Source organism: Gracilinanus agilis, chromosome 1 (assembly GCF_016433145.1).
Source record: "Gracilinanus agilis isolate LMUSP501 chromosome 1, AgileGrace, whole genome shotgun sequence".
Classification (NCBI taxonomy): Eukaryota; Metazoa; Chordata; class Mammalia; order Didelphimorphia; family Didelphidae; genus Gracilinanus; species Gracilinanus agilis.
In genome coordinates, this window is record NC_058130.1 from 750,960,115 (window position 1) to 750,973,352 (window position 13,238).

Sequence of the window (13,238 nt, forward strand, 5' to 3'; positions counted from 1 at the left end):
CCTCCAGGGCGGGGAAGGGGGTGGGGGGGAAGGCCGGAGCCCTCAGGCCCCTTGGTCAGACAGAGGCGGGCCGGCCAGTTAGAGAGGGAGAGCATTCTGCGGTCCCTGAGGCCGGCGAGCCTGACTCCCTCCATCATTCCTGGCTAATGGGGTCACCGGGAGGCCCTCTCCGTCCCCACCCCGGCCTCCCTCCCGCTGCCTGGAGAAGCGTCATGGAAACACATTTTCTGTCTCCAGCAGAGAGCTGAGGTCATGGGGCGGCAGAGATAAGCTAATCCCCTCGCCCGTCACAGGGCACGGTGCCCATGGGTGCGGGCATTCGGATTTTCCCTGCTAGGTCCTGCCCAGACCGGCCTGGCACAAGCCTTGGAGGACTCATTTTTAACCCTGTGGGACCTCGGAGGCCGTCTCGCCCGACTGGCTGGCCAGTTCCAGAGAGCCAAGAGGCGGGGAGGATGGGGAGGGGAGAACGAGGCCCACATCCCCTCGGGGTGGGAGGCAGCCGCTGGATTTGAATCCAGGCCCTGATGCGTGCTCCCTGTGTGAGCTTGGACAGGCCCTCGGCTTGTCTGTAAAATGGGTCCAGTGTTTGGTTAGCTGAGCTCTCGGGAATCGTCCGTGTCCATGTTTGTGATCCCTAATAAGAATCTCCTCTACAGCCTTTGCCTGGGGGGATGCTTAAATCCCTTCAGGGACGGGGGACTCCCTACTTCTTGAGGCCATCCATCCCATTGGAGGTAACCCTGGCCGTTGGGGCTTCCTTCCTGACTCCAAGCCCAGGTCCTCGCTTCGTGTGCTCTGCAGCCACTCGAATGTTTGGGTCGGTCGTCATGTCCCCGAGAGCCTTGTTTTCTCGTTCTCTTAGAGAATTCTCCCATAAATGGTATCTTGCTGGGCACCTTCCCGGCCCGGCCCCTCTCCCACCCTCCTTCAGCCTCTGCTGACCTCAGCCAAGCGTGTCCAAATTTCCCGCCAGTCTGGATCTCCCGCCAACATTTGTCCAGCTCACCCCACGTACATTCAAGCCCCGGCCCGAGAGACGGTTTCTAGCCTCGACTGTGCCTAGGAGGGGTTTGGGGGGACACTGGGCACATTCCACTGCGTCTACAGCCTTCATTTGCCCATCTGGGCGGTGGAATGAGGGGCCGGCATTAGAGCCAGAGGACCCGAGTTCCGATCCCTGCCCGTCATTGACTCGATGAAAAAGGAGAGCTCTGGGCTTCCCTCCCCAAACCTCCCGGTCGCCTCTTTGATTCTGGCTTAGAGGAAAGGAAGGGGCCCTCCGGGCTCCGCTGGCCATTCCCTGCTCTTGTGGGCCCCTCAGCCCTCCCTCCCTCCCTCCAGACTCTCACTGCTTCTCCACCCCATGTAGGGCTCCTGGCTGAGGTCCCTGACCCCGGCCGGCCCGGGAGGCAGCGAGGGTGAGATGCGTCAGAGCCGTCCTAGAAAACGTTCCCTTTGGCCACACCGGCCTCCTGGGAAGGGACTGACGGGAAAGCTGGGGCACCCTGAAGCTGACCCCTCCCATCCCAGCCCCAAAGCTGAAGCCGGAGCCTGGGGGGGGGCGTGCGTACGTGCCCCCCTCTCCTCCCCTCCCCCAGGCAGCACTCATTGATCTCTGCTCTGACCCGGGCCTTCACCCTTGCACACTCCCCTGCAGTGCTGGGTCAGCGGGCCAGGCCTGCTCCCAGCCCAGAGGAGAGCCCGGCTGGGAGGAAGCCCCGCGGCAGTCTTTGGCAGGGATCCTCTCAGAGAGAGCCCCAGGCGGCGGGCCAGCCCCAAGAAGAGCGAGCTTTCCTGGAGGCTGTGCACAGAGAGCCGGGGATCCTCCCAGCGGCCCTGGTAGCTTGGGAGTAGGGCCTTGGCTGTCCCCATTTTATGGAGAAGGAAACTGAGACCGACTGCAGGAATCCCATAGCTAGGAAGTGTGCGAGGCCGGATTGGAACTCGGGTCTTCCTGACTCCTGGGCCAGCACTCTTCCTGCCAGGGCTGCCTCGTGCCATTAAAAGGCTCCACAGGGCCCTCCTGGGGCGTTCCTTGTCCAGTGTGCGAGTGGCGGTGGCTGGAGACAGAGCGCAGGACCCGCTGCACGCTGCCCGTCTCACCCCGCACGGCCCCACTGGGCATCCTCCAGCGCCTTTTACACACGTGGAAATGGAGGCTAGTGAAGTGACTTGCCCAGGGTCATCCAGCCAGGAAGTGACTGAGGCCAGACTGGAACCCGCGTCCTCGTGCTGCCAGGGCTGGCGCTGCATCCACCGTGCCAGGCAGCTCGGCCTCCGTGACGTGGGTTCGGGTCCTTCCTCTTAGTTTGAGGGCCGGAAAAGCCCTCGCAGTCATGTTGGAACGCGCCTCGTCGATGCCCTCCTGTGTCTGCACGTCAGAACGTCCTCGGAGCCGTCGGAGCCGGTGCCCCTGGCATTCCGGCCCCCACCAGAGACCCCCTGCTCAATGGTCAGCCGTTTGTCCTTCGGTCAGGATAAAAGCCGCTCTGGGAATGCTCGCCTTGCCCTGCTCTGGGCAGGGAGAACGGGACCAACCGTCCGTCTACACAGGAAGCTCTTGAGAGGCTTGAAGACAGCCTCCAGTGTGTCTCCTGGAGGGGCCAAAGTCTAAAGGAAGCTGGCTGCTGTAGGAGCCGGAGGGGAGTGTGTACCCGGCATGGGAGACAGCTGATGCAAAGGCCCAGAGAGGGGAGGTGCCCTGTGTAGGGAACGCCAAAAAGGCCGTTTAGGTTGGGCCCCCGAATGCATGGGGCCGACCACTTCAGTCTGGAAGAGATTGGGGAGCAAAGCGTGACAAAGCCAGCTGTCCTGGGCTCTGCAATACCCTCAGACCCAGAGTGGGGCCCTCTGAGCTGGGAGAGGCCTCGGGAGTGGGGTGCCCTTGGGGACACGCACAAAGCCTCTCCCCTCCCCTCCCCCAGCAGGCTTGGGCCCTGCCCCAGAGACTGCTGGTCCTTCGGGCCCAAAGGGCTTCTTTCTCGCAGAGGCGGGCCCGGCCCCGGGGAGGGGCTCTGGGACAGCTGTGTTGGCTGCCCTCCCGCCCTTCCCTGGGCTGCTGGCTGGCCGGCGCGGCGCTCAGCCAGGCCAGGCCTGTGGATCAGCCCAGCTTGAGCCTGTTGAAGTTGGAAACAGAGACGGCCTCCCCCAAGAGAAAGGAAGAATCCTCCCCAGCAAGCGAGCGGGAGGGAGCGGGCCAGGCGGTTCAGGCCCAGGTCACCGTCCCGGCAGGAGGAGGAGGAAGTGTGCTCCATGGCATCTCGGACGCTTTGAACCCCAGCCAGGTTCGGGGCTCTGGCGGTGCGGCTCGTCAGACCCCGAGGACCTGCCGCGTTCTCCGGGGTCATCCCCTTAGAGCTGGGGTGCCGACAGCCCTGCTCCCCCGAAGGCGAGGGCCCTCCCTGTGTGCTGCCACTCGTTTCCCCGCTTCCAAAGCTGTTCATTCTGTACCCCACCAGCCCCGCCTCAAGGCAGCCAGCATCTGGCTTTACAAGAAACCGCTTTTTCCTTAATCATCTTTGCTATTGGTCAGTCAGTCGGTCAGCAAGCATCTCTGGGTGGTGGGGATGTTCGTTTATTCTAGGCGTGTCTGACTTCACCCCGTTAGGATACCCGAGGGGGTCGCCATTTCTTTTTCTAGCTCGCTTGACAGATGAGGAAACTGAGGCCAGCAGGGTGAAGTGACTTGTCCAGGGTCATACAGCCAGTGCAGGTCTGAGGCCGGTTTGAACTTGGGCCTTGCTCACGCTAGGCCCAGCACCGCATCCCCCCATCCTACGCCGTCTCTAGTGCCGGCTCCTTCGGAGCAGCGCCGCACGCCCAGGAGACGCTTCCTAAATGCTTTTCAGACGGCCAGCTCAGTCCTCGCCTTGTTGTCGAGAGCAGAGCCGCCAGGTCCTGAGCGTCCGGGCGCCCCTCCCCTGGGCCTGGACCTGGGCCCCGGCCCCCCTCGGCACCCGGCGCCCACTTCTGCTGCTGTCACTACGAGGCCTCGCCGTGCTCTTCCTTTACCGCCCGACTGCGCTGTCTGCTCGGAGCGTGCCCAGGCCGGGCTGCCCCTCGCCGGGTGCCAGCACCCAGGAGGCGCCGCTTCGGCGGTCATGGCCCCGGGGACCACTCAGCGGCTTCAGGAGCGTGTCCGCTGTGAGCGTGCTCGGGGGCTCGGGGGCTCTGGGCCGGGCATCATGGCACGGCCGCCTCCGCAGCTTCCTCAAGGGCCAGCGGCGGAGCAGGCTCTCCACACAGACCTGCTGACGGCGTGGTGGGAGGCACAACAGCACTGGCGATGAGGTGCCGCCCGGTCAGGAAGCGCCAGGCCCCGGACACCTCTGAGGCAGTCTTGGGGAGGGCGCTGGGCCAGTGGGGCAGCCATCAGAAAGCCCCTCTAGGTGGGCTTTGCTTCTCCCTTGGAGTTAATGCTCCTGACCACTCTGAGGCACAAGAGTGTAAGGGTTAGGCAATGGGAGTCAAGTGACTTGGCCAGGGTCACCCAGCTGGGAAGTGTCTGAGACCGGATCTGAACCCAGGACCCCCCGTCTCTAGGCTTGGCTCTCTGCCCCCTTGGCCACCTTGGTGCTCCTCATATCCCCAGCCCCTCACGCAGGGGTGGACACAGTACATGCTTAATCATCTCTTGTGGATTATTGTCCGCAGAGTGTAGACGGGGTCCTTTCGAGGCTCTGGCAGCGGGGAGTGTGCAAGTGGGACCAGCTAAGAGGTAGGCAGGCTCGTGCGGCCATCTCCGGGGATCCTCCCCGGCCCTCCTGGTGTCCTTGTCCTCTGCAGGCCAGGACGGAGCAGCTCCTTCAGTTCCTCTTTGGGTTCTCCCCCATTTCCCAGAGGAGCGAGTGGGGCTCCCTCCAATCCGGGCCCCTCATGGGGTGCAGGAAGCGGCCAGGCCTGGCGCTCAGGGGTGCCTCGCAGCCCTGCTGCTGCTGGGCAGGCCCCGGAGGCCAGCGCAGCGCTGACGGGCCTTTCTCCCCACAGGCTCCTGTCCCCTCGGCCCAGCCTCCTAAATGCCGCCTCTGACGCCAGGGCCAACCCTTCGCCTCAGAAACCCCTGGACCTCAAACAGCTGAAGCAGCGAGCGGCCGCCATCCCTCCCATCGTAAGTATCTCCCTCGAACCCCAAGCCTTCTGGAAGCCTGGGTCCGGCTCTTCCTGGGCTCAGATTCCTGCTCTAACCCAAATAACTCAGACGGAAACGCGCCCCCTGGCATGGCCCGCACAGCGTTGGGGTGGGTAGAGAGAGAAAGGCCTACAGACTTGGCTTCTGTCCCCAGGCCTTGCGCTTCCTGGAGAAATCCCTGCAGAAATGGGGCCAGAGAACAGCTCTGTGGAGGCGGCTCCTGAATGGGGCTGGGCAGTGGCGGGTACGAGGAAAACACGTGGCACTCCGGGCCCCTCGCACCTCCCCCGGCCTCCGAGGGCCCCCTCCTTCACCCTGTCTGCCCGCCTGCCGGGGCCCTGCTCTGCGGGACAGTCAGGTGGCCAGAGCACAGGCAGACATGGCCAAAGGCGAGACTGGCTCGGCCTACAAAGTGGAGTTGGAAACTCAAGAACTTAAAACTGTATTCAGACTTTTGGGGCACCCTGTCTAGAAGAACTTTATTGGGGGAAAGACACCCCTAATCTGTGCCGTGAGGGCCCATGGGGTGGAGGAGGATGTTTAAAGGCCACCCCGAGGCAGGGGATTAACTCCTTTGTCCAGGAATTGTTTGTTGCCCGAAAAGTCATCCCAGAGGAAGTGGAACATTTATAAGCTCCTACCGTGTGTATGCCGCACAGGAGGGTACAGAGCAGCAGCAAAAGCGGCCTCCGCCCTCAAGGAGCTTACGTCGTAGTAAAGGCTGCCTGGGCACAGATAGGGGGACAGGAAAGGCAGCCCCACGCTAGGGCCTGGGGAGCGCAGAGGGAAGCCACTCTCCCACCTGGGCTCCCTCTCTTGGACGTCTCTGCCTTTTCTTCCTTGGCCACACCGTGCTTCTTGAGAGAAAGGATTGTTTGGGCCTCGCCTAGAAGGCCATATTTGAGCAGAACTGAGGAAGGCTCCCAGGAAACAAGGTTTCAAGAGGCAGAAACATTCTTTCTTCTTCACTCCAAAGGGCAGAAGAAGGAGCAGAGAGGGTGGAAGGGCAACGAGGAAGCGTGAGGCCTAATCAGGATGGACGGTGGGTGGACAGATGACTGCATCAGTGGATAGATGGTAGATCAGTGGGTGATTGGGTGGATGAAGAAGTATTGATTATATGCCTGTTCTCTCAGTAACCTTTGCTGGATCCTCGCCTAGCGCCCCTGATTGCCTCAGACATGTGCCAAACCCTCTCCGATCACTGGCCCCCATCGATTCAAGGGTCATCTCTTCGCAGATGGTTCTCAGATCTCCTTACCCAGGCCTAACCTCTCTCCTGACCCGAAACTCCTATTTCCTGCTGCCTACTGGACATGTCTGATGTCTCAAAGACATCCAAAGCTCAACCCGCTCTCTTCCCCAGACCCTGCCGTCTCGCTGACTTTCCTGTTACTGTCCAGGGATGGCCCCTGTGCCAGGTGTCGGGCCAAGGGTTGAGGAGCTACCCCAAAGCCCTCTAGATGAGGAACTTGGTTCCCTCAGGCTCAGGGGAAGTGGGGCAGGAACCCCAGATTTTTTGAAGTCTAACCATGTGGCCCACATCCGTGATGTGCAAAGGACCTCCCTCAGAAGTCAGCGAGTGTTCATTCATACCTGAGCCGGGATCGATTAATTAAGGAGCATTTATTAAGAACCTGTTACAGGGACAGCTGGGTGGTTCAGTGGATAGAGAGCTAGGCCTAGGGACAGGAGGTCCTGGTTCAAATCTGGCCTAAGACACTTCCTAGTTGTGTGACCCTGGGCAAGTCACGTAACCCCAGTTGCCTAGCCCTTACTGCTCTTCTGCCTTAGAACAATACTTAGTATCAATTCTAAGACACTAGATAAACATTTTAAAGGGGAAGAAAAAAAAATCTGTTATAGGGGCAGCTAAGTGGCATAGAAGAGTGCTAGGTCTAGTCAGGAAGGCTTGGGTTCAAATTTGACCATAGACACTTCCTAGCTGTATGACTCTGGGTAAGCCACTTAAATTCCATTTGCCTAGGCCTTACCACTTTTCTTTTTTATTGTTGTTACTAAGACAGAAAATAAGTTCTTTGTTTTTTAAAAGACCCTGTTATGTGCCACACATTCTTCTAGGCCTTGAGGGGACAAAGGTAAAACATCACATGGCCTTTGCTCTCAAGAAGCTTAGATTCTATCTGGTCTCTCCAGGAATCCCTTCCAACCCTCTGACAGGTGATCCCTCCTGTCTCTGCTTGCATCCCCCCAGTGGCAGGGAGCTCACTATTAGATGAAATGCAGCTTTTGCCCTTTGAGGAGAGGTCTAACTGTTAGAAAGCTTTTCCTCGTGCTGAGTTACCATTTGCATCTCTGTAGCTTGCTGAGGTGGTACTCGACAAGTTCACCTTGATGTAAGGAGATTTCCCTTCTTGTTGGGGAAATACACATGAAAATTTGAGGTATACCATCTCTAAAATGGGGGTGCTCTCACTGCCTATAGCAGTTGGTTTTCCCTGAAGGAATGAAGCCGTGTCTGGCCCCAGCAGGGGGACTCACTGGGCCTTGCCTTTCTCCCAGCAGGTCACCAAAGTCCATGACCCTCCCCGGGACGATGTGCCCCCGGGAAAGCCGGCACCTCAGTCTCAGCATCATTTGCAGCCAGACGGTGAACCTCCCCAGCCAAGCAGCAGCCCCCGGGGCCAGAGCAGGAGCCCTGCCGTGGTGGAGAAGGATGGTAAGTCCCCATCTCCCTGCCCCCTGGGGACCCCAAAGGCCTCGGGGGGCCTCCCCTTTGTACAGCCCGTCAGGGGAGCCTTGCAGTGCACGTCTCCCCAGATGACACCTGGCTCCAGGAAGAGGAAAAGGGCCCCAAAGTCAGGCCCGCCTTCCCTGGCCTTTGCTGCCAAAGAGGCTGTGATTTCTCTTCTCCTTGGCCCTTTTTTCATTGAACTTTTCCTGTGTACTGGGCTCTGTGCTTGACACTGTGGACAAAAAGACCAAAAAAACCAAAAGGCAGTACCTCAGGGAGCTTAACTCCCCCCTCCCCCCGGGGAAAGGGGGACAAGTATCGTGACAGGGACATGCATGCAAGTAAATAAATGAATATACATGTAGGTAAATGCAGGGTCATTTGGGGGTGGGAATGGAATCATTAACCACCCGGGACAAGGTCAAGAAAGATAGTGCCAGGGGGCAGCTGGGTGGCTCAGTGGCCTGAGAGTCAGACCCAGAGATGGGAGGTCCTGGGTTCAAATCTGGCCTTAGACACTTCCCAGCTGCGTGACCCTGGGCAAGTCACTTGACCCCCATTGCCTACCCTTACCACTCTTCTGCCTTGGAGCCGATACACAGTATTGATTCTAAGGGGGTTAAAAATAAAGCAAGCAAGCACGAAGCCAGCTGATGCGTGAGGCCGCTGGGGGTTGTGTTGGCCTGCTGTATACTTATGGCCCATAGCAGATGCTTAATCAGGGATCAGTCCGTCGACTGGACGGAGCGGGGTGGGCAGAAAAAAGCGGCCCCTCTTGGGCCTTCGCTTCGGTTCAGCCAGGGGGCTCCAAGAAGGCTCTCGGGACGCTGGAGCGGCCAGAGGCTGCCGGGCGGAGCTCGGAGGGTTCGCTGCCCGGGGCGTCCCCAGCTCGGGGCCATGGCAGGTGGGGTGATCCTCGGCTCACCCAGACCTGGCCAGGTCTGACGATCCCACGTGACCGCCGCCTCGCGTCCAGAGCGTCTGGCCGGGATTATCGGGCTCCAGGAAACGAGCCTGCTGGGCTTCCTCCCCCAACCCCCGCCGGGCAGCCTCGCGACCTTTGTCTCCATCTCTCCCTGCCGGCCGGCCGGGCCTCCAGAGGAAGCTGACCCCTGCCAGGAAGCCCCGGACACAGCCCATCCCGGAGGGGCACCCCGTGCACGTGGGGAAGGGCGAGCGGGAGAGTCCCGGGGCCTCTGGAGCAGGCCGACACAGCCCGTCCTAGAGGAGAGCAGGGCCAGCCCGAAGGTCTAGCCAGGGCGGGTGCCGCTCCTCCTTGCCACCACCCTCGCGGCCCCACGGCGTGCCTCCTCCGGAGCCTGCTGCCAGCCTCCCGGCGGCCGTATTCTAGATGTGACGCCAGCCTGAAGAGAAAGACCGGACCGTTCGCCGATGGGGACTGATCAGCGCTGGCTCCCACCTGCCTCCTTCTGCCTCTGAGCATCCGGACTCCAGGAGGAGCCTCCCCAGCTGCCCAGCCTCCGGGGGGAGACAGGCTGCAAGGAAGCCCACACTGCCTGGCCTCTAGGCACTCCCATGATCTCCTGGTCCGTGGTCTGTCCATCTGGGCCTCCTGTCCTCCTGGGAATTGGGGAGTAAGAGGTCCTCACGGCCCTGCTCCACGGCCGCCTTGTCCTGCCCTGATTGCCACCCCTGCACGTCCACAGACTAGCGGGAAAACGCGTTCTAAGACAGGGCTCGAAGGAGAGATGCCTTCCCGGACAGGCCGGTGCCTCCGGGTAGCCAGTTCTCCATTATCCAGCCCCTCCTGCTGCTCCAGATAGGAGCCAGTTGGTTTTTTAAACCCTTACTGGCTTTTTGTCTATCTTAGAATCAATACTGTGTATTGGCTCCAAGGCAGAAGAGTGGTGAGGCTAGGTAATGGGGGTCAAGTGACCTGCCCAGGGTCACACAGCCAAGAAATGTCTGAGGCCAGCCCGGAACCCAGGACCTCCCGTCTCCAGGTCTGATTCTCTATCCTCTGAGCCCCCTGGCTATCCCAGGAGCCAGTTAGTTTTGTTGGGTCAGTCAGTCTGTGAACATTTTTAAATGTGCCAGCCACAGTGCCCAGCCCTGGAGATACAGAGAACAGAGCCTAACCGTCCCTGCCCCTCAGGAGCTCTAGAGGAGACTCACTGCCCAGGAGCCCTGCTGGGCCCAAAGCTGCACCCTCCTGGATGCCTTTAGATAAGTTCAGTGATAAGCCCAAGGTGAGGGTCATTGCCTTGCTGTGGGACTTGGGGCAAGGCCCCAGGGGTCTGGGTCTCTGTTGAAATGGGGAGCCTGGTTGAGAGCCTGGAGGGTTAGATTTGGAGTCTGAGGACCTTACTTGCTCTGTGGCCTCTCTCTGATTTGGGGCACCCCTTCTTTGGATCTTAGTGACCTCCATTGTTGAAGGAGAGGGTTGGATTCGGGGGCCTGTGAAGCCCCTGCTCCAGGTCTGCCCATCTCTTTTTCTGTCGTACCTCACTTTCTTCATTTGTGCAGTGGCAGGGTTGGACTAGAGGAGGTGACCTCTCTGGGCCCTGGATCTTCCTCTGTAAAATGAGGAGGCTGCAGTCAGTGTCTCCTAAAGCCACGTCTCGTGAAGGCGCCCTCCAGCCTCTGCTTGGGGCTGCTTTAGAGCCCCCATTTGTCACTCAGGCATGGGTGGTGGCAGTCAATGACCACCAGTGGGCCAAAGCCAGGTGAGTTGAGGCTTAGGGCCTCAGAGGTGAGGTCAGCAGAGGCCATAGACTACAGCAAGGATCCAGGAACTTAAGTTTAAGGAAGTAGAATAAAATACAAGAGTCTGTCTCTCTCTGTCTCTGTCTCTCTTTCTCTGTCTCTCTTTCTCTTTCTCTGTCTCTGTCTCTCTTTCTCTCTCTCTCTGTCTCTCTCTCTCTCTCTCTGTTTCTCTTTCTCTGTCTCTCTCTCTCTTTCTTTGTCTCTTTGTCTCTTTCTCTCCCTGTCTGTCTCTCTCCCTCCACTACTCATCACACAGAGTCTACACAGTTTTTATGTTAAAAGAGGGCCTTTTTTGCTCAAAAAGATGGCTCGCTGCTGATCTCTAGCATCCAGGTAGAGAAACTTGTGTCTGGTTCTCAAAGGAGCAGGAAGGAGCCCAGCCATTGGCTAATGAGAGGACGTCCGTTCGCCCTGTAGCAGGACCCCAAGCCACGCCGTCCTCTGTGGCTCTCTGTGTCCCCAGTTCTAAACAGAAGGGTGCCTTCTCAGGAAGATGAGCCCAAGGGGGCCTTTAGAGTTAGGAGGGAGAGAGCAGGCCCTCACAGGTGGGGCTGTTCTGTAATAAAAAAACAGAGAACGTCTTCCCCCAATGAACAAAACTGTTTTCTGTCCTCCTCCTCTCTCCCCACCATTAAAAAGAAAAAGAAAACCCTCGTAACCAATTGGGGTAGATAGTTGGAACAAGTTCGCACATTGGCCATGTCCAGGAATGTCTGTCTCGTTTGCCAGCTTGGCTGGGAGGCAGGGAGCCCGCTCTGTCGTGGGTGCTCCGGCATCACGGCTGGCCGCGGCGTTCGAAGCCCTGAAGTTGTTTAAAGGTGTTTGGTGTTAGGACGCTGCTGTGGTTGTCGTTCTGGGTCGGCTCGCTCCGCGGCCCTGGGGGGTTCTGGGGGCCTGGCTGGCGGGCTGTGGCCTGGGGGGGATCTCAGCTCTTTGGCTGGACTGGCCAAGGTGTGATGAGGAGGGGCTTATCGGGGCCAGGCTGGTGCTAAAGCCTGCCCTGGCGAGGGTCGGTGTGGGGAGGAGGAGCTCGGGCCAGGCCCGCCGTGGCGATCCTTCTCAGAGTCTCAGAGAACGTGCTGAACTCTTTCCTCGCGATGGCCCTGGAGGAGAACCAACTTTACAGGTGGGGAGATGAAGGCTTCAAGATGAAGTCCCTTGTGAGAGGCGAGGGCCTGCGGCAGCTGCGTTTGCGCTGGGGCCCTGGTTTCAGATCTCTGCTCTGCTCCTGGCCAGCTCTGGGACCTGCCACGGGTTCCTCCATGGCCTCCGCCATCTCCGCTGTAAATGAGGGTGCCGGACTTGACAGATGGCCTCCAGCGGGCCCTGCGGTGTTCCGTCTCGGACCTCGGGTCCACGGGACGTGCATGACTTCTGAGCAGAATGGGGGCCCCAGAGGGGAAGAGAGGATGGCAGGAAGAGGAAAGGAAGGATGTGGCTGCATCTTGTCATTACAAAGTGAATCTGGAAGCATTCATTATGCTCTTGCTGTGTACCAGGCCAAGCACTGGGGATACAAAGCACCAAGTCCCTGTCCTCAGGGAGTGGCCCGGGGCGGACGCGTAAATGACTGGACTCGCGCTCTAGGCCTTCGTTTGGTGGTCTCCAAAATGGACTTGGCAGAGAATCTCTTAGCTGTCGAGTCAGACGTCGTGTGTTCTAGTGACGTCACAGACTGGCCTTAGTCCGTGGGCTGCCTTGTTGGACTCGGTCAGGAAATACAGAGGAGGCGCCTGCGGTGTGGCGTGGTGGGTGCTGGCCGTGCTAGGAGGCGAGCTGACCAGCCTGCTTCTGAGTCTGCTTCTGGTGCAGGCCTTGTGATTTGAGGAGGGGGTTTACAGGCAAGCCAGCTGGAGACAGCCTTGCGGGCCTGGTAGTGAGGCCCGTTCAGAGGCGTCGGGCCGGGGATGCTCGGCTCGTCGTCCTTGGCTCCAGCTGGCAGAGCCCAGCGGCGAGGCTGGACGTTGGGAGGAGGCCTTCGGACCTAAAGCGGGAGCGGGGCCGTCCGCCCTGGAGGCCCTCCGGCAGAGATGGAGGCTGACCTGCCGTCCAGAATGCCGTCCTGAGGATTGCCCTGGCTGGTCCCCAAGAGCCCCACCAAGGCCTGGCTTCACATCCCGCTTCAGAGACCTGGGAAGGTCCTGGACTCGGGCGAACCTCACTTTCTTCATCCGCCAAACCAAGCCATTGGACTGAGCCGTCCCTCGGCCCGTTCCGGCTCTGCCGTCTAGCCCGGGATTCGGTTCTGGCGGCCGTCCTGAGGGACGCGCCCCAAGTGGGCTTCGTCGTCCTTGTGGACGCCCGCCGTGCGGGGGGACGTTCGTCCTGGCTTCTCTCCGCGGCCTCTGGTGGCTCGTCATTCTTCGGTCCTCCGTCTGCTTCCCTTTCCTGCTCGGACCCCTCCGGGTGCCTCGTGGCTTCTGCCCGTTTCTTTTTCTCAACAGAAAAACCAGGTTGCCGTTGGCCTCGCTGGGCTTTCAGGAGGCCCGCAGGAGCCCCCCAGCTGCTTCCCTGCCCCCTCCCAGGCCCTCCCTGCGGACCCTGGTGTCCTTTCCATCTCTCAGGCTCCCCCTCCCTGTGGGACCTTGGCTCAGTCCTTTCCTCTCCTGCCTCCTCAATTCCTTCATCTGTAAAACGAGGGGACTAGAGTCACCGGACTTTGACATGCCTTCTAGCTCCGGGAGC

At 59.9% G+C, this 13,238-nt stretch overlaps 1 protein-coding gene across 1 annotated transcript in view; it reads left to right on the plus strand.

The window, feature by feature from the left end:
* NCOR2 (nuclear receptor corepressor 2) overlaps nt 1–13,238 on the plus strand; it is a 210,691-nt gene that overhangs the window by 162,090 nt on the left and 35,363 nt on the right. Inside the window, exons 27-29 of the mRNA XM_044685401.1 lie at nt 4,990–5,110; nt 7,655–7,795; nt 12,338–12,359. Of these exons, the coding sequence (XP_044541336.1) occupies nt 4,990–5,110; nt 7,655–7,795; nt 12,338–12,359 (284 nt within the window). The remainder of the gene's footprint in view (nt 1–4,989; nt 5,111–7,654; nt 7,796–12,337; nt 12,360–13,238) is intronic.